The sequence below is a fragment of the Taudactylus pleione genome, unplaced genomic scaffold (genome assembly GCF_031769625.1).
Source record: "Taudactylus pleione unplaced genomic scaffold, aTauple2 ptg000656l, whole genome shotgun sequence".
In the NCBI taxonomy this organism is placed as follows: Eukaryota; Metazoa; Chordata; class Amphibia; order Anura; family Myobatrachidae; genus Taudactylus; species Taudactylus pleione.
This window is the reverse complement of record NW_028285058.1, coordinates 1,613,870-1,635,166: the sequence shown is the minus strand read 5'-3', so window position 1 is coordinate 1,635,166 and position 21,297 is coordinate 1,613,870. Positions and strand designations below refer to the sequence as shown.

The 21,297-nt window shown below is 44.9% G+C and overlaps 1 protein-coding gene across 1 annotated transcript in view; it reads left to right on the top strand.

Annotated features, from left to right (window-relative positions):
* LOC148478405 (uncharacterized) overlaps window positions 1-14,567 on the top strand; it is a 34,269-nt gene extending 19,702 nt beyond the window's left edge. Inside the window, exons 8-11 of the mRNA XM_088455455.1 lie at window positions 19-196; window positions 6,597-6,697; window positions 11,203-11,357; window positions 13,528-14,567. Of these exons, the coding sequence (XP_088311581.1) occupies window positions 19-196; window positions 6,597-6,697; window positions 11,203-11,344 (421 nt within the window). The 3' untranslated portion in view covers window positions 11,345-11,357; window positions 13,528-14,567. The remainder of the gene's footprint in view (window positions 1-18; window positions 197-6,596; window positions 6,698-11,202; window positions 11,358-13,527) is intronic.
* Window positions 14,568-21,297: the final 6,730 nt, after the last annotated feature.

Below are 21,297 nucleotides of genomic sequence, written 5' to 3'. Positions count from 1 at the left end.
GTCATGATTATCTTTCAGGCAAGAGAAAGCTGCAGTTCATGGAAATTCTAAGCCATGTGGTACTACTAGTCCCAGCCCATCCAGCCAGACTACAAGAAATGAAAGTGTACCCTGTGATATCAGCAAGAATAGGGTGAAGATGGATGTTGCTCCGGGGGTTGTAGCAGAGAACACAGAGAGAACCATCCCAGTAAAGGTGACATTGCATAACAAAAGTCAAACATGGAGAATGGGCAGCTCATACTGGGCCTGATTTAGACTGTCGATTTTTACAACGTGACTGCGTCTTTATATTGTATAAATAGGTGCAGAGGTGAGCCCATACCACACACCATGCACCCATGGACAATACTTACCTGTCCGTTGGCACCACAGAAATCACCTGGAAAATGGCACAGGTGCCATTTTCCCTGGGATCTGCCCTTGCATAGTAGAGTGTTTACCAGGAAAATGTCCCCAAAGATCACTGTACTCTACACATGCGCTGTCAAGAGAGGGCGATCTGCATGGAGGCTGCCCCTTCCTCTCTTAGGGGGCTATTTACTAAGCCTTTGATGGAGATAAAGTGGACAGAGATAAGGTGCCAGCCAACCAGCAACTAACTGTCATTTTTCAAACACAGCCTGTGACATGGCAGTTAGGAGCTGATTCGCTGGTACTTTATCTCCGTTCACTTTATCTCCATCCAAGGCTTAGTAAATAGACTCATGTATCTGCCCCTGGCTACACACAAGTAATGTTTGTAAAGGTTGTACAATTATATAGCTGTTAGAAACCTAAATACAGTGTATGGTGCCCAGAAGGTAACTAAACAAGTTACTGCAAGCTCTGTTATGTGAAAACTTAAATAAAATTTTAATGTTTCATATATTTATAATTTAAATATAACCATGTTATGTAACCATATAGCTGATAGCTATATAGGTGGATAATATTTGTGCTCCAAAAGTCTCAATATTACTGTTTTACTGTTGGAGCTGCAGCTAGTTTTCTTGTTGTTGCAGCTCTCCCACAGTCTCATGTTACCTCTGCTGATCGTCACAGAAGCATGGTGATCATTCCATTTGCTATCTAAGTTGCCTTGTACGTCTGTGTGATATTTGAGAACTAGTCACAGAGAAAAAAATTCCTAGTACCTAGGGTTTCTCTTTACACTACGCATAAAAATTTGCTAATTATAGTAAAAACTATCAAAAGGAATAGAGTAAGTGACAGTGAGAGAACTAGTTGTCACTTTAGACTCTGTCTCTGCACCCAGCACCGTCCCGTGCTTCCTGTCTGCGCGCTCCTTCCCTGCGCCCTCCCCGTAACCAGGGTCACCGAGAGGGAAGGGGAGTGGGTACTAATTACCCAGGCCTGGGCTTGCTGGTGGGGCCCGGCACTGCTCCCCCTCCCTCTTACGCAGGGCCGGATTAAGGTCTGTGGGGGCCCCTGGGCAACAAACTTGTGGGGGCCTCTATATACTACCGTTTCTTGTCACCCTAGGAACATTTATTTTTCCTTTTTATTCACCTTAATGTCCCCAGTAGTAAGGCCCCTCTTGCAATGCCCACTGTAGTAGTGCCCCTTATGCAATGTCCCCAGTAGAAGTGCCCCCAGTAATGGTCCCCCCTATGCAGTGCCCACTGTAGTATTCCACCCTATGCAGTGCCCCCTGTAGTAATGCCCCTTATATAATGCCCCCAGTAGTGGTCCTCCTATACAGTGCCCCCAGTACTGCCCCTTCTATAGTGGCCCCAGACCCACTAGTGGTCCCCCCCTATGCAGTACCCCTTATATAGTGCCCCCAGTAGTAGTCCCCCCCCTACAGTGCCCCCAGTGGTAGTTCCCCCTATGCATTGCCCCCAGTAGTAGTTCCCCCCTATGCATTGCCCCCAGTAGTAGTCCCCCACTATGCATTGCCCCCAGTAGTAGTCCCCCCTATGCAGTGCCCCCAGTAGTAGTCCCCCCCTATGCATTGCCCCCCGTAGTAGTTCCCTCCTACACAGTGCCCCCAGTAGTAGTCCCCTCCTATACAGTGCCCCCAGTAGTAGTCCCCCCCCTATACAGTGCTCCCAGCAGAAGTCCCCCCCCATGCAGTACCCTAGTAATAGTCCCCCCTTATGCATTGATCCTAGTAGCGCCCCCCAGTGCCCACATGAAGCGGCCCCCCTATACAGTGACCCCTGTAATAGTCCCCCCCTATGCAGTGTCCCCAGTAATAGTCCCCCCCCCCTATGCATTAACCCTAGTAGCACCACCCAGTGCAGTGGCAAACGCAGGATTTCCAGAGGGGGGATTCCAAATAGAGTGAGTGTGACCAGTCAATGAAGAGGGCAGAATTAACCAGCTTTAATAAGCGTCATACAAAGTGTATTGTGTGTATTAATTCCAGCATATACAGGACCAGTGATCCCAGTAAGCTATTAATGCGCCAGTAAGCCATCCTGCCTGAGCTGAACGTATTTATTTTAGATGTGGGCACCATTCCAGACTATTGGAGCAAGTCCGGGAGCCTAGAGGAGCAGCAGAAGAACCTAGCACTGCCCTGGACATACTGTATATGTATATATTGGGCTCTCTAGCAGTGCATCTCTAACAGTGCATGTTTTCCAGATCTTCTATTTGGTGCACAGGTTATTTATTACTGGCTGATACATGTTAAAAGATCCACAGGTGGTGCTAATTATTTCATTTGTGATACTGAGAAGCACATGCAGCACTAGTAACAATCTATTATATTACTATTTCTATTGTGGTCATGGTGTGGGCTGGGAAGGGGGGTTTCCAGGCAGACGGAAACCCCCCTGCGTTTGCCTACGCAGTGCCCACATGAAGCGGCCATCCCCCAATGCAGTGCCCCTTACACACACACACACAAAAAAAGACACAACTTACCTGAATCCCCGCTCCTGATGCGACCGGCGGCTCTTCTCCTGCACTATGGGAGAGACGTCAGCGTCATGACGTCTCTCCCATCATCAGACGCTGCGGGGGGAGCCAGAAGGCGGAGCTCATGAGTGAGCTCCAGACGGCTCCCTCCGTTGACGCAGCAGGCAATGAGAGTCTGTCTGACTCTCATCGGCTGCTGTAACAAACACACAGCTGCCGGAGGCGGCTGTGTGTTTGTAACTGTGTAGTGTAGCCGTGCTCACTGCACGGTCTACACTACACTAAGCTACGGGGACACTAGCAGCGGGTGCAGACAGCGCACCGCTGCTAGTGGGGTCCCCTCTGTGTGTGGGGGCCCAGGGACGACCGCCCCTGTCGCCCCCCCTTAATCCGGCCCTGCTCGTCACAGCAGCCCAGCACACGCTGCACTGGGAAACTGCTCGTGGCTGCTAAAGAAGCAGCTGGAGCAGTCTCCTATGCTGATGGGGGGAACGATCACACTGATCACGCCCCCCTTGGGTGTGCGCCGGGCTGAGGGGCACACAGTGTTCCCCTCCCCAGCGCACAGCGCCCCTTTGCGGTGCTGAAAAAATTATCTTTTTATTTGTGTTTTTTTTTTTTTAAGGGGATGTGGCCCGGCGCAGCTGTCGGCAGCCCTGCCCGTGGCCATAAAATAATATCTGCAGCAGGTGAGTGGAGGGTGGGGATTTTCTCAAGCCTGACCCGGCACCCCTGTGCGTCCCCACTGACAGAACGTGCCTGGAGCCGGCCCTGACTTTAGAAACTCAGTACAGTTATACACAAATCAATTCTATGTTATTGAAAGAGAGTAAAACATCAACATTGAATATTGGGCCTGATTCAGAGCCACTCGTAAGCGGCAGCTCGTTCGCTCTGAGCGATGTTTGCCCAACTGCGCATGCGTACGGATCGTTATACGCATGCGTGAACCAGTCAGTGCAGCCGAAATTCATGTGCTCGCAAAATAGCGAATGCCTGCTAATTTGAGTGACAGAAAGAGGCGTATGTGGGTGGTAACGGGAAGGTGCTTGAAAACGGGGAGTGGAGATCCGATCGCAGGCGTGCTTAAAGGTCAAAACGGGCGTTTTATGGGTGTGCATATTTAAAACAGCAGCGTCATTGACCACGTCACTGGGTTATTTTATAGCCAGAACTGCTCGCAAAATTGTGGTAGCAAAAACCAACCACAAGAATAGCGAGCAGTTCATACGCTGGTCGATGTACTCGATTAATCTAATAAATAGCGGACATGACGTAGGATGCGAGCGGCCAGGGGGCATAGTTTCCCAAAAAACGACCGCAAGTTTTGTACGCTCGTTCAGACCTAGAGGCGTGAACAGACCGCAAACAGCGAACGGTTCATTTGAATAGCCACCCCTATTTTCTGGACGAGCAAGCGATAATTGCGTCCGGCTCTGAATCCGGCCCATTGTTTGTGTTACTGGTCTATTTAATATAAGTTAGTTTTTACGTGCATTTTATTCCTTTACAGTGTCCCTTTGAATCACAATAATCATTGATCACCATTATTAAAAAAAAGGGAGTACAGGTTGAGTCTCCCATATCCAAAATGCTTGGGACCAGGGGTATTTTGGATAACGGAATATTCCGTATTTTGGAATAATTGCATATCATAATGAAATATCTTGGGAATGGGACCCCAATATACACACAGAATGCATATATGTGTTATATGCAACTTATACACATAGCCTGCAGCTCATTTTATACAATATTTTCAATAATTTTGTGGCTCAAGCAAAGTTTGTGTACATACATGAAATAAATTTATGTTTCATTTACACCCTATACACACAGCCTGAAGGTAATTTTAGACCATATTTTTAATAATTTGTGCCTTAGACAAAGTTTGTGTACATTGAACCATCAAAAATCAAAGGTTTTATTATCTCAGTCATGCCAAAATTATTCCGTAATTCGGAATATTCCGTATTTCGGAATATTTGAATATGGGAGACTCAACCTGTAGCTATATCCAAAACACAAATTCATACTATAAGAAAATATATCTTATGATTCATTAATCTTTATTGGTTTATATTCAGAGATACAGAAAAAAAAAAAAAGGGGGGGAGGAATGGTACAGAAGCGGGGTAATACGCTTTTAACACATTGCATATTTTACTATAATAATTTAGTAAACAGATAGTGGGCGGGATGCTTCAAGCATTGCATTTTGGATACAATGTAACCTGCCAATGATCGCATGTAATGTCGTATGCATGAAGATTTAAGCAAGGGACAGCTTTCCCGATAAGAGCTGTCCTTTGCGGTGTGCGGACTTCCAGGTTTATGACCCGGGAGTCCCTATATGCACATCGTCAGCCAGCACATGCCGTGGGGGACCCTGGGAGAGATCCTATTGGATCCTTCTCTGGGAAAGCTCTGAAAAGAACCCCATAGGCTTCTATTAGGCAATGCCGTCTAAAAATGCCATTGCCTATCGGGTCCAAGCTCTGGAAAGCTGTGCATTTGGAAAATGTGGTCAAATCTCCGAAAAAGTGCATTTTTACAGGATGGACAGCAGCATTTTTAGCATTGATAATCCTGCCCATCATCTGTTAGTAAGGATCGTTGCATTTCAAACAGTTCAAGTTCATACGGTATACACTGGAAGATGACTCATTAGGATTCTCAAATACATGCGGAAAAGTTCCCAGACTATTACAGAACTTGGGATGTTTAACATCATATTTGCACTTTCTGTGCAGCTGAGAACAATGTATTATACTCGGGGCCTGATTCAGCAAGGAATGCAATTCTGCATATACACACGCACCGCAGTTGCTAATATCAGCGGTGCTATTTAAATGTCTGCATTCACATTGCATAGGCAGCCTGACCTAAGGATGCCCACTTCCCCAAACTCACATCCGTATACTACGGCAAAATAGCGAAACAATCGGTAACATCGAGTAACATAGGACCCATTCGCACAGTTAAGGAAGCCCAGACCTCAGTGAGAAATTGCTTACTTCTGCGCACGCTATGAGTCCTCAGGCTGCGTCTGGTAGCGCAGTGGATAATTTATGCACTCCCATGCAATGGCGTTGAGATGCACTGGCGCGCCTACGTTTGCCCGACCACCCCCCCTTTACCAGCCACAAATGGCACTGCCTGTCAATCAATCACTTTCTAAGGAGTCTGCATAGCCACTGTGTACGCAGTTCTGACCGCAGCGTCTGGCTCCCAAACTGCGATGCATACGCATGTGCAGTGCAAATTAATCGGCCGATTGTGTGCGTTTGTGCAACAGCGTTCCTTGCTGAATCAGGCTCTCTGTTACCAGTCACCATATTTTGGGCCTCATTTATCAACGAGTTTTATCATATGCAACGAATGATAAAACTCACTACGTATGACAATGGTGTTCCAGCCAATCAGCCCCCAACTGCTATCTGTTTGAAAAATGACAGTTGGGAGCTGATTGGCCGGAGCACCATTTATCATCACCACGAGTTTTATCACTCATTGTGAATGATAAAGCTCATTGATAACTGAGGCTCTAAGTGACTCTCCCTGCAGTCTCAGCCAATGAAAGTAAAAACTGTGTTCTTAGCTTATTATTTCATACATACAATAGTTGCTATTTGTGAATGATCATATGTGGCTATAGTATTCTTTGGTTATTATTATTGTATATTGAAAACTAATATAAATTTTGCTTTTTGTCCACAATGAAGGCTCCATTGTTCTCCATGAGAATGATGCAGTCATTACTAAAGAAAAATCGGGCGAAGGATTACCTGGTCAGTGTACCATCTGCAGCCGGGCAGGAATCCAGGTAATTGGCTGAATATTGAAAGTTTATCACACAAATTGTTACATTTTCCAATACACGTATGTGCAATGTGTTACTTGAACTCCAAATGTAAATGTAACCAGGGGCATTTGCCCCCCCCCCCCTCCCCAGGGCCGTAGCTAGGGTAGTACGGCTGGTGCCATGGCACAGGGCACCACAGGTCAGGGGGCGCTGTTTGGGCCTGTCAAATGTCTGTTTATTATCATTCTCACTTGTAGCTTCCTCTTATTTCATCCCCAGCATCTCCTGGCCTCCCCTATCTCTTCCCTGGCCCTTACCCATGAGGCCATTTCTCTTTTTTGGGTGCATTATGTCCCTTTGAAAAATGAGGGGGGCGCCAATGCTCTTTCTGGCACAGGGCCCCAAAAAGTCTAGTTACGGCTCTGCCCCCCCCCCCTTTCCCATCCGTCTACTGCGCATTCACTGGTCTCCGGGAAGATGGCACCTGTGATATTTTCTTGGTCATTTCTACAGCGTCGGCAGATAGGTAAAAATAGTCTATTTGTTCAGTCCACAAACGTTAAATCAGGTGCTAAATGCAATGATAACACCTATTAAAATACGACACTATGGGGGAGATGCACTGAAACCTTGGAGAGGGATAAAGTGGACGAAGATAAAATACTAACCACTCAGCTCCTAACTGTCATGTTACAGGCTGGGTTTGAAAGAGGAGAGTTAGGAGCTGATTGGTTGGTACTTTATCTTTCTCCACTTTATCTCTCTCCAAGGCTTAGTACATCTCCCCCTATTATGTGTCAGGCTCTTTGTGATTTAGTTGTGACTGTTTGGATTGTAGAGCTGTTTTTGTATTGCTTTCCTTTTCTCATATTGCTCTGCAGTTCTTTCTCTCACTTGGGGCTGAATGCATGACGCATGGCATTCGGGATGAGATGCATCCTGCCACCCTTGGCATGCATGCTGGCATTAACAACGCAGGTATGCATGAAGAACACCGCAAAGGACTGCTCTGTCGGTAAGAGTGATCCTTTGCGAATGAGGGACTTCCAGGTCTATGACCCAGAAGCCCCTCTGGCGTCCTTTTTGTTACTTTCAGTCCTCTGAAGTAGTGACATCCTGGTCTGTTTTTAAACTTCTATCCTGCTCTTCTTGTAAAAAACGTCTGTTCCTCTGTCCTGTACCCAGGGGCGGATTGGGATGGAAAACCAGCCCGGGAAATTTCTGGAAGCAGCCCAAGTGGGGGCGGGGTCTGTCAAGGGGGCAGGACTGTCCTCAGTCTCTGTTTCTGAGTATGACATAGTTGCGACCTTCCTTGTGTTATTTGCAACAGTGGCATCTGCAACTTTAAACTAATGCCGCTACAATCCCTTCCCTGGTGTACATCAGCCCACTTTCAGTGTCTACAGATCATGCTCTGTGCGTCTTTAGATGCCTCCATCAGTCACATCATTGAAACTTTCACCAGCCCTATGCTAGGTGCAGATCATCCGTCTGAGTATGTCCTCCAATATGAGCGATTCAGTGTCTCTGTACACAACCACTTTCAGCAACACACCCGTACTACGTTACATCAGTCTGATTAGTCAACCCCCTGTGAGAACGTAAACCATTTCTAATCTACTTCTTGCTGTGCACATCTGAATTTGTACTGCAACTCTGTATGGACACCATTAGGAATGCATGCGTGGAGCAACTCAGACGCAAGCACAGACGAGAAACATAGCACAAGAAAAACAATAAAACACATTGGCCTCAACAAGAAAAAAATAAAATGCATAAGCCTCAATAGAAAGAAAATAGAACACAATGGACAGGAAAAAATATAACAATGGCCCCCGCAGGAAAAATCTAAAACACATTGAAAGAAGAAAACACACATTAGCACAGGGACACAATGGGGAATGTATGTCCCTATGGACGTTAGGGGAGGTAGAGCGGTAGTGTTTGTTCCCAGGGCTGAGGTGTAGAGTAGCCCAGGAGGGGGGCAGATATAGCGGACAGTGTATGTCTCTGGGACCAGGGAGGGGGCTGGTGGTGGTAGGGTGTATAATGTATGTCTCTGTGTCGGGGGGGCTTGTGGTTAGGTGGCCAGGAGGTAGGGTGGGGAGTGTATGTCCCTGGGGACATAAGAGTCGGGAGGTGGGGGGTTTGAGTGTATGTCTCTGGGTTTTGAGGGACACTGTGTCTAGGGGCTGGGAGGTAAGGTGGGGAGTATGTCATGGGGTGGAGTGTGTTTAGTGTATAACACTTTGCCTCCACCTGCACACTAGCTTTACTCAAAAGAGGACCAAGGACAGTCTTAGTAGAAATAGACATTTGTCTACTATAACAAGAGAAGCACACTGTATACTCTTCCCTTGTTTATAGTGGACTTCAGTTTACCATAGGGAATTGGTGCTTCCTGCAGCTTAGATTGACTGCACTGCTGCAAGTTATTAACCCCCAGAAGTCTCACAAAAGCAGTGCTAGTAACAGGGACCAGCAGCTACAGTATATACCTGGTCTGACTAGCAGGTACCGAGGCAGTGAGTATAAAGCGGCAAAATGCTGGGTACAGCTGGCTCGACTCTGCTGCCTTACAGTGTCCACTGCCGCTGCCAAGCACCAGAGGGGAGAGGCACTGCTTCCGTCAGCTGCTGACCCCGGCTTGTCAGCACGCTGGTCCTTGGTGCAGGACGCTGCGTGCAGGATGCTGCCATTATGAAGAAAAAGGAGCAGCAGCGCTAGCCCTATGCTGCTGCTCCTGGCTAACGGCACCCGGATGTGGCTGCTAGCCGGGAGCTGATGAGAACTTCTGGTTTGCGTTCCACAGTGTGGAACGCAAATCCCGGAACTGCGGTAACCACTCAGGCAGATAGATAAATGAGCCTGGGCGGGTGGGCCGGCCTGGTAGGCAGGATGGGCCGGCCCAGCAGAGGGGGAAAGGGGCCGGCCCAGTGGGAACTTACCCGCTGTCCCGGTGCCCCAATCCGCCCCTGCCCGTACCTGTGTAGATATTCTTGTGTATATGTCTGATTCTGTGGCCCATATGTAATTGCCTGCAAGTGGCAAGAACTCATGCGCTGGCGGCGATTTAGCCTGTAGATTTAAAGCAGTGGTAATTTAAAAGGTAAAACCAATATGTGCAAAGCAAAATGAGAAATGGCAATTGTAGATAGAACTTAGGGCCTGATTCAGAGCCGGACGCAAGTGGCTGCTCGTTCGCTCCAAGCGATGTTTGGCCAACTGCGCATGCGTACGGATTGTAATACGCATGCGCGAACCAGTCAGTGCGGCCGAAATTCATGTGCTCGCAAAATAGCGAATGCCTGATAATTTGAGTGACAGGATGAGGCATATGTGGGTGGTAACAGGGGAAGGTGCTTGAAAACGGGGAGTGGAGATCCGATCGCAGGCGTGCTTAAAGGTTAAAACGGGCGTTTTATGGGTGTGCATAATTAAAACAGCAGCGTCATTGACCACGTCACTGGGTTTTTTTTTAGCCAGAACTGCTCGCAAAATTGTGGTAGCAAAAACCAACCACAAGAATAGCGAGCAGCTCATACCCTGTTCGATGTACTCGATTAATCTAATAAATAGCGGACATGACGTAGGATGCGAGAGGCCAGGGGGCGTAGTTTCCCAAAAAATGACCGCAAGTTTTGTTCGCTCGTTTAGACCAAGAGGCATGAACAGACCGCAAACAACGAACGGTTCATTTGAATAGCCACCCCTATTTTCGGGACGAGAGAGCGCAAATAGCGACCGGCTCTGAATCAGGCCCTTAGACTGCAGTGATGCACCAGTTAACCATTCCCAGGCCTGATTCCGAGTCGGACGCATCGGCAATATCGGATGCAGCGGAGCGATGTTATTCATATGTGCATGCGTCTTCGTCGCACTGCACATGCGTCCTGATGCTGTTCACACAGACGCAGTTCAGATTTGGACGCACAGTCTCTGAAATATATTGGGTGGTCCTGGGCAGCGGCTGGGAGGGGTGGCTAAACACACGCACGGATATGTTGCATCCTATGAGAGTGTCACAGGCGTGTCGCTGAAAGCGGTTGCATAAATAGGAGGCCATATGCAGGGGCAAGCGTTGACGTTGTGACCGATGGTGACGTCTGAAGATGCACCAAGCGGTATTTCAGCATCTACAGACGCTGACATCGGGCGTCTCAGCCCTTGCACAATCGGACACAGAGCTGTACACCAGGGAAGGACTCTGCAGTGGGATTAGCATATAGTCGCAGGCACATCTGTGGCAAAAGCCACAAGGACAGCTGCAAAGCATTGATCCCAAGCTTCTTCCACATTGCCTTATAATAGTGTCATTTACAGTATTATGTTGGCCTTTCAGTGCCGCAGCGCATGTTAGAAGCCGGAATCTTTATGTAGGCACAGTTTTAATCAGTTTATTTTTTGCAAATTAACGTGCAAAATATGACTTTACAATTTACATAGTTTGAAAGTTTTACAGTATTAGGAGACTATTTGTATAAATTTGGCTTGCATATATAAATTGTATATAAAACCATTTTCAGGCCACAATCTGGACAACCTGTGATCGCAGCTACGTGCACCCGTGAATTTAAGAAAGAACAGATCTCAGACCAAGCATCTGCCAGATTACGAGCTGTCCAATCAACTTCCAACCGTGGGCTCTATCTTGCAAAGAGACACTAGAACCATGAGCCAGGTATTGGGATTATTGGGGTATTTTCATGTCGTCCCCTCATTCTAGCCAGTATATGTTTCCTCACATTACATTTACTAATGGCAGAGTTAGCAGAATTGGCCCGGCAGTACTCTGAGCCCTAGGAGTACTGGAGTGCTGGGTTACGCAGCAGGTGGATAAGTGGAGGTTAGTTCTCACAGTTGGCAACCTAACTAGGTTTCAAGTTTATTAACCAGGTAGAATACAGGTGGCTTTAGACACAGGGTTAGACATGTTATTTCTATGTGAGATGCAGCCTGGAGCGTTATAGTGGTGTGTAGCGATGCGCTGCTCGATTCTCAGGGGCATGTTCATGGAGCATAGACGCCAAAGGTGAAAAACGCCTGGAAAAGCTGCGCATGCACAGTAGCGCAGGTCAGGGGTCAGACCTCCTGACAGAAACGCGGCAGGTCCTAGAGATCGCCAGCTCTACCTAACAGGATGGGGCAGCTCTGAGCCCCTCATCCCACAATTATGTTATAAGTCACAGCCTACATTTTATAGAAATACAAAAGCTGTGGGCAAGAAGAAGAACTTCCAAAAAGAGCTCTTTACATGTATGGAGGTAATGGGATTTCTACAGGGCAACTGAGAAAGATGTCCACTGTGTATGCACTAATCAAAGTTAGGACATGGGGTAATAAGCGCAGTTACTGTGCAACGGAACACAATTAGTCTAAACTTCCTGAATGAGGTCTCAGAGACAATATATTAAACAAAAACTTTACACATCCTTAGCCGGTAGGTTCTACCCTTCCACCTGTTTGAAATACAGAGGATTCCTGGCCATAATAGAGAGTTACTAAAATAAACTTGCAAGTGACTTTTGATAGAGGAGTCTGCAGCCTATACATCGCCCTTTACTTCCAGCAGAGAACCTCCGCAGTACACCCTCATCCATTCTGAGCAGCCCCGTGTTGCTGCATGTCTTGTGTGTAGCATTCAGCTAAATAAGAAATCCTTTTCCAATACCATTTTCTTGATCTGTGGCTGTGATAGGGATGGCCATCGACCATCGATGGTTAACAACCATTGATTGTTAACCACCATTGGTAGTGTTTTGCCATCAATGGCGTAGATCCAATGTTTCTTCACTGTTTTTATTTTTGCTTTCTGCTTGGCGCCTAGCTCTGCCCCCGACACAACTCGTGAAACACCTCCCCCACCTTTGATTGGCCTACTGCCAGAGAATAATAGAGCAGGGTAGACCAATGGTGGGTGACACCATCGATAGTTACCTTGCTGATGGTTTCATATCATCAAGGCATGGTAACATTGATGGTTAACCCACCGATGGCCATCCCTAGGCTGTGGATGAAGGAGTGGTGGAGCTGCAGACACGTAGAGGTGGGTTCTGAAAAAGCCCTTTAGCTGACAGTGGAGGTGATTCAGCTGTAGACGCAGGAGCATGTTAGCAGCTGCGATAGCTGTAGTATGGTAATGCAACTGCATGCATTACTGATTCGAGCTGCATCCTTGGACGCAGCATCGAATCATCTGAGTGTCCCTCGGCCGATTAAGTGACCATGGGGTTATGCAAAATGGCCATCGCAGAAGCCCAAAAGAGGCCAGAAAATATCAGTCTACCAACAGAGATCCTGGCCTCTCCTTTCTCCCCCCAACGGCGGTGACACGCCTCCAATTTTTTGAAATGTAGGTAGCCCCCACCCCCTCCCCGCCCACAAATGGCAGCAGACTGTCAATCACTGACTGTCTGCTACAGTTCTGCGTGGGATCATGCAGGACCTGTTCTGCACATGCACAGGACGGGTCCTGCGCACAGGAAGATTCACAATAATTGTGCACTGCTGAATCAGCCCCAGTCACTGCAGAAGTAGCTGCTAATATCATTTAGAGCTTCATAGATGTGATGACTTTGCGACGGCATTCTGACGATTCTTCAGTAAACCAGGAAACATCTGCGATATCTAAGGCTGTAAGATTTTTGCTAAATGGGGTCAATACTACAAGTTTTCAATTGGTTTTTGCAAAACGCTGGTTGATAAATAGGCCCGTGAATATCAGACTGACTAGAACCCATTGTCAATGTGTTATTTATGTTTTATTATGATTTAAATATTTTACATTTATAATGAATCTGTTAATTAAAGGAAGCGGCATCAAAATTTACTACAATGTTCTGTTTCTCCAGATACCTGAGAACTGTGCTGTGATTGGGGCTCAAGTGCCGATATAGAAGAGGCAGTGAGGCTGCACCTACCTAACACCCAGTGGGGTATCGGGCCGTTCCAAACAGCGAGTTGTGTACAGGTGGATGTCTCCTCTAGTATGGCAGCTCACAGTCATATATTCTGAGATATATATTTATTCTAAAATATTGTATAACTGCTTAATACATTTACGTACAATTACAGAAAAATAAAGTGAAATTAAAGCTCATCAAATTAATTTTTTAGTTGTTTTTAGAATTTGATACCATATTTGATACATAATTATACATACTTGCCTACTTTAAAAAAAAGCATTTCAGGGAGGTTGTGAAAGCAACACCTGTGTACGCAGCGCTGAAGGGGACATGTGCTGCTATGTCTGAGAGGCCTCTCATAATAGTGACCTACTGTAAATTAGCCCCATAACAGTCTCATAGTTTGGCACATATGTTAGATTATATATATATGCCCCAGTACACTTTTAAGAACTAAGCAACTTAATTTGGTAAATTGGCCTGGTGATACGGCTCTCAGGGGTTCGGGGACGTTGGCCCTAAGATGAGAGAGGAATCCAGTTCGCACCATTGCTGGAGTCCAAGTGCACATGTGCATCCAGCAGTCTTTCGCAGCTCAGTCTCGTCCCCTAAAATGGGATCTCACCTAGCACTCAGTGATAGGTGATTGCTCTAAGCACTTTCATCTGTGCACATTCTGCAATTTTGAAAATGTAATCAGGTTGCTGAATTTGTGCCTGTTACCTTACTATCCCTTCATTCATTTATTACACATTCACGCACACTACACTGCATACTTTCTTTCTCGCTGGAGGTGGTCGGTCCCCTTCTTCAGGTAGTAGTCCAAGGTCTTAAGACAAAAAAAAACAGTTAAAGATGGATAATATTTGTAGACATTGTAATTTATTGTTTTTTGTTTTTTTTTGTGAGGCGATAATCTAATAACTTTTAATGTTATTATAGTGTTATTGATATCATGTCACTCAAATTACTGTATTTTAATGGACTTACTAATAAAATATGTAAAAAAAAAAAATTTAATTTCTTTATTATTAAGAACACTTTATAACAAATATAAGTAAGAGTTTTAGTATGGCAATAGATACTGAGATATCACATGTAGCATTTATGTCTTTGTATATTAGTATAAAGTTTCATGTACTGTATAGGGAGTTATGTTCGCAAATTCAGTCAGTGAGTTGTCCCTTACTTATAGACTGTATCTTATATGTCTTCCTTTCAAATTTTTTTGTGCATTATACAAGTGCACTTTTATATGCAGTGACCTTTATAATAGGTGTAGTGCCCTTTAAAGGCTATACATACTGATATTGAATGAACTATATTTTTTTAAGGGGAATTGTGATGGCACATAAGGAGCTTGTGGAGGGATCTGATGGCATATATGGGAGATGTGGAGGGATCTGATGGCATATTAGTGGCATTTGCAGGGACTGATGGCACATAAGGAGCATGTGGAGTAGGCTGTTAGCACATAATAGCCCAGTGAAGGGGTCTGATGGCACATAAGTGACACGTAATCAGATATCTGGTGCTGCTGGTGTCCGGTCTATTCCAAGTTATATTGCAAGTGATCATGCATTTTCTTCAAGTTTCTATGACCCCAATGCTCCCCAGGAGCAATATTTAGATCCATTTTATCACATTAATAGTGATTTAGACATCATTCATTAAAAAGTAAATTTATTAGATTTACAGTGCTGTGTGAGGCTTATGTACTGCTGGATTAACAGTTACGTTTTTTATATTATCTTTATTAAAGGGTGCCCCAGTATAGGCACAATTTGTCTTTCCTCTTTTTTGCCCAGAGCAAAAATACATTTTCATGTGTACAGCACCAACCAATAGTTATCCAGGATTGTCCAAGTGATAAACTACTATGTTGGTTATCAGGGCCGTAACTAGGGTAGTGCGGCCTTTGCCATGGCACAGGGCTCTGCAGGGCAGGGGGCGCTGTTTGGGCCTGTCAATTTTTTGTTTATTATCATTCTCTCCTTGTACCTTCCTCTTATTTCATCCCTAGCATCTCCTGGCCTCCCCTATCTCTTCCCTGGCCCTTCCCCATGAGGCCATTCCCCTTTTTTGGGTGCATTATGTCCCTATTTGAAAAATGGGGGGGGGGGGGGCGTCAATGCTCTTTCTGGCACAGGGCACCAAAAAGTCTAGTTACGGCTCTGTTGGTTATTAATGATCTCACCATTACAAGCTTTCTTGCATAGTTGCTCTATGTATTACTAGTGCGGACTCACTCTTTTTTCTTTTGATTCAATAATTATCCCATCTATTTCCACAGACAGAAAGCTTCAATACATGACCTGTTCAGGACACTTGAGGACTGAGGTTGAGCACAGATGTCTCACAGTGTATTGGCCCCGATATCTGTGCTCCGCCCCCGAGGAGCCATTTCCCCGTTCCTTCCCTGGGAAGGAACAGGGGAAGTGTCCGTCTGTTGGCCTCAGCTGGGTATACACTGCCCGATGAGGCCGACTTTTAATTTACAAAATATTGCTGGATGATCCGTCATGCCCGACCGATCGATATTTAACCCTGCAATGATAGTGGTGATCTGTGGATATCAGGCAATCGGCCCGATAATTGTATAGTGTATGCCCAGCATAAGGGAGAGGAGGACAGTTATAGGGAGGAGGTGAAGCAGCTTGTTAAGTGGGGGGAGAATAATAATTTGTTGTTAAATAGTAAGAAAACTAAGGAGGTGGTGACAGAAGATCTAGAAAAACCACCCCACAGCCATTGTTTTTGAATGGCGAGGAGGTAGGGATGGTTAGTGGTATTACATTTTTAGGAATTCATTTTACTGAGCATTTATCGTGGTCTTCTCACATCTCAGCTGTGGTTGGTAAGGCTCAGCAACGCCTTTGAGTAGCGAGTTTATTGAAGCCCACGCTTGTGAATATCTACCGCTGCGTAATTGAGAGCTTTTAGACTTATGCTATTACAGTGTGGTATGGGAATTATAAGTGTTCTGATCGCGGCTCTCTAGATAGAGTAGTTAAAGCTGCTGAGAGAATCATTGGCCAATCTCTGCCTAAGCTGGATGACATTTTTTCTAGGAGGGGTATAGCAAAAGCCACTGGTGTAACAACCGTAGGTGCAGGGGGTGCGGCTGCTATAGGGCCCGGACCGATCAAACTTTGTATACTGAGTATTTTAAACTTTTACTGGACTTGTGAGTGCATTGCATTGTAATTGTTGTAGTGACAATAAACAATTTGAATTTAATCATTCATTCATTCCAAGTGGCTTTTTCTTATCATCTTTGCACACCTACTATTCCCAATTGGAATATACATCATTTAGGGAATGTTCATATTCAGGCGCAGCATCTCAATCTGTGATAATTTGGCTGACATGTCTGGTTCAGGTGACTAGAAACTTTAACAATCCCTATATTGGGCCTGATTCTAAGCTGCTGGCAAAGTGGGCATAGCTGCGGGCAGCCTGATTCACTACTTTATGCTAATACGAATATCCGTTCCGCCAATGTGGGTGTTCGTGCATGTGCAAGTAACCCTCTTCCCACCCATTGGTGTTATGCTGGATGGCCCACACATCGGCCCTCATTCAGAGGTGGTCGTTAGATGCAAGCGGTCGCACTGAATCAGGGCGGCCGCTTGCATCCTGAATGACCGCCTCCTTGTCGATCGTTAAGCTGTGGGTTTCCACCCACAGCTTAACGACCGACCAGGTTGATGGTCGCATTGGTGATCACCATCGCGACCATCGGGGCTTACGACCAAACCATAAAGTTGGGTCTGGGCACTCGGAAGCCCCAGGGAGCTTTCTGCTCTGATGGAGCAGGAAGCTCCCCACTGACATCACTGATGATGTCAGTGCGGCCGCCCACAAAATGGTAGGTGTTCGTAAAGGAACGCCTCCGTTTTGGAAACCACCCCCCTGGCCCGCCTACCAAACAGGGGCAGCTGTCGATCAACATCGACAGCCGCCCCTTTGGTAGTGAGCTCCGGAGCGACAGGCCGCTGCGCGTGCGCAGGCCTAACCATCGAGCCGGTTACGAGCGCATCGGCGCTCGCCACTGACTCTAAATAAGGTCCTTCATCCTTAGCATATGTACTTGCCACACACACACATGCGCGCACACACACACACACACAAAATTGCCACTGTAAGATAGACGTGATATTCCGCTAGCTTTTGATGTGTTTAAAACTTATTTAAAGCTTATAGCGTATTATATGGTATTAATGTCACTTACAAAAAGTATTAATTTTATGTAATATGCACAGTTACAGTCATCTTAAGATATCTGCGCCTCTGCACTTTGCACAAATAGTGTATTCTAATCTCTACAATTTATACCTAGGGTTTTGGAGCAAATTACGTTCTACACCAGCGTTTTTGTGATTATGCTGCATATTGAAAACCCCACTACAATTCTGTTAAAAAAAAATAGTTGTAAGCTTTCAATATTTAGTATAACAAAAGTGATGACAGTGATTTTACAAATTAATTAAAGAATTAATGCTGCTGGCAAGCACCAGGGTACCATAATAAATACATGTCATGGGCTTGGGCCTTCCATCTAATTAGTTTTGGTTCTATCTCCATGTTAGACATTATTTTGCCTCGTTGTCTGTCCATACAGTAGGATGGGATCTGACGCCTTTTGACGCATTGAATCTCTTGCAAACTCCACCTAGACATGTAATATCTACTTTGTATCAAATTTGTCTGTCTCGCCTCACAAATCCTGTGCCAAGTTCTGTCTCAATGTGGCATAAAGAGTTGTCCAGGGAATTGACTAAGGCCAAATGGGCTTGTGTGTTTTACTACACATTTGCTAGTTCCTCCTCGATACAGGTTCTCGAGACTCGGTATAAGATCCTGTATCGCTGGTATAGGTGCCCTGCACAATCTCCACCAAATGTTCCCTGATCTCTCTGACCTCTGCTGGAGGTTTGGTCAACTGCCGGGCACTCCACTCCATATTTGGTGGCTGTGCCCGGTGTTGGCTGGCCTCTGGCGGGCGGTCCGTGAGATCTCAGAATAGATCACTGGTCTCCCACTCCCTGATACACACCTGAGTTTGGCATGTCCATTACATTGAGGAGCCAGATCTCTCAATTTAAAAAAATCCTTGTTTGGAAAACTGATTTAAAGGTCGACTCAAAAAATTCCAAATTAACCTGCAAATCATAGAGAATAAAAAGTGTATTGATCATTTCTGTGGCGACCTTTTGTCATTGTCGACCTCTTCCCCTGTAGACCTATTGCCTGTCTAACATCTGGTGTCTATCTAGACTCTGTTAACCTATTAACTGTCTATTTATAGTCCGGAACCCTATATATATATATATATATATATATATATATATGTATATGTAAAAATTGGATCTGTTTAAAAGCGCCTATGTGCTAAACGAAGTGCTGTGCATAAATAAATAAATACTGATAATAAGCTGATTCAGGTAGGTCAGGTATTTGTGTGGTATTTATACCAGAAAGTGCATGGTGCAAATATGAAAAGATTCTTGGTGATTAATATAAACCAATATTAACCCCTAATAAAGTGCAAATAGTGTAAAAATTAAAACTGCACTCTGAATTAAAAAAAATATATATATATATATGTGTATATATATATATATATATATATATATGTGTATATATATAAAAAATGTAGTTTATTTTAAAGCAAATTAAAAAGACAGGATTATAAACCCCCTTAATAGTGGTTTATAAACCAGACACCCCACAGGAGCTTTTTATTCCTTGAAGAAGTCTGATGGGCAGATGAAACGCGTTGGATGCTCCTCTTACCTTTCATGAACTTACTACCAATATATCAGATAAGCCGCAGAAGATTTTTTTTAATATACTAATTGTGATGTCTTTTATTATAGTGTTAATTTATTTATTTGAAAAGCTCTAATATATGGGTCTGTAAAAGACATGAAATTACTGTACACAGTACGTGATTTTTAGTTGTACACCATTATTTATTAATCCTGTCTTTTTAATTTGCCGTAACACATGAAAATATGCAAAACAAACATTCGCTCTCAAAACATAACGCAGATACACACACCCCCAGGCAAGTTCTAAACCACCCACCACAGTCTACGAGCGGGCATCACCTCTCTACGAGCGATGCGATTCCTCCAGAAATCAGCGTACTCATCGTTCCCTAGGGTAAATATCATAACCATAAGCAGGACATCTGCTACATTGCAATGTACTTGCCTGAGCAATCAATGTGTGTTTGCTAATAGCTTGTTTTGTGTATGTAATTGCTGTTTCTTTGCTTCCTTGTTCTTTGGGCAATACTGGTTTTATTAAACAATTTTTTTATTTTTTTTTGAATAAAGAAACACACACTGTAACACGCTTTAGGAATTAAACTCTCACCTTACAAGAGTTAAAAACATAAACAAAAAACAAACCAGGAATAAAACAAGCAAGATGCAACCCCTCCATCAGTAATGATCTAATGATGTGAAGGCAGCTTAGACAAGTATGCAGCCTATTCAACATTAATTGCATTCCCACAACTGAAGAAACATCGCTAACATCAAATCAGAGCTGATTTACTCACAGGCTAGACGTAGCACATCCCCTGCCTCAAGAACTGCATTAATTTTGCTCGTAATGTACATCGCTTGCTACACCTGCATTCTCTAGCCGTAATTTATGCACTCCCATAAAAACGCTCTGGGAACGCCCTAAACACGCCTGCGTTCGCACATCCACTCCCCCGTTTTCCTGGTCCTTCTCCTGTTACCACCCACAAACAGCACTATCTGTCACTCATAGTAGCGCTCGGTCTTTGTGCTACGAGCACACGATTCCCAATCGCAGTGACTGGCTTGCGCACGCACACTGTGACCTATACGCATGCGCAGACGGCCGACAATCGCCCATATCGAGCGATCGCGGCTTATCGAGCTAGTCTGAATCAGGCCCTGATATCATGATGTACATAGAGCAATGACATCTAAGCTTTCGGCCCATACAGTACATGAGGGCTCCTCCATGCTGGTCACGGCACTGAAAATAGCATATAGTAGACTAAGGGATTCATTTACTAAGCTGCAGTTTATTGTGTGATTTGACAAATACTATAAATTATTTGAGGTTTTAAGATTTAAGCCACAATATTTACTATCCTGCAGTTTGGAGACCGAAAACTAAAACAGGATCCTAAGTACTGAGGATTGCAATCCCCTATACCGCATGCTGCACCAGCCAAACTGCATTATAATACCAGATATGAAATGCATAAATGTATCACAGCCAATAATTTAGCCAGCGATGGTATTGCTATGCGGATGCCTATCAGAGAATCACATGACAATCAACCATATGGTCTTAATCACTGGAAAAGGGAGAAAAATTATTGTTCAAATTGGTTAAAATTAGTTTTTTTTAACCAATTTGTCTAAACAACTATTTTTGTCTGTTTTCCAGTGTTTGTGAGCAAATGGTCGATTGTCATTTGCTCCCATACATTACCAGGTTTTCATTCCAGCCAGCCAGATTGGACAGATATCTGACAGATAATTATATAGTATATGATGACCTGATATAACATAGCTGCGATGCTAATGATTAAAGTTCTATCAGCTGGAGAGCTCAGTACACCCAATCAGCCAATCAGAAGTGACCAGTTGGTACTGCTGGTTGATCATCATTGTGTATGGTTGCACCAGCACTCCAGCCACCGCAAGACACACATCT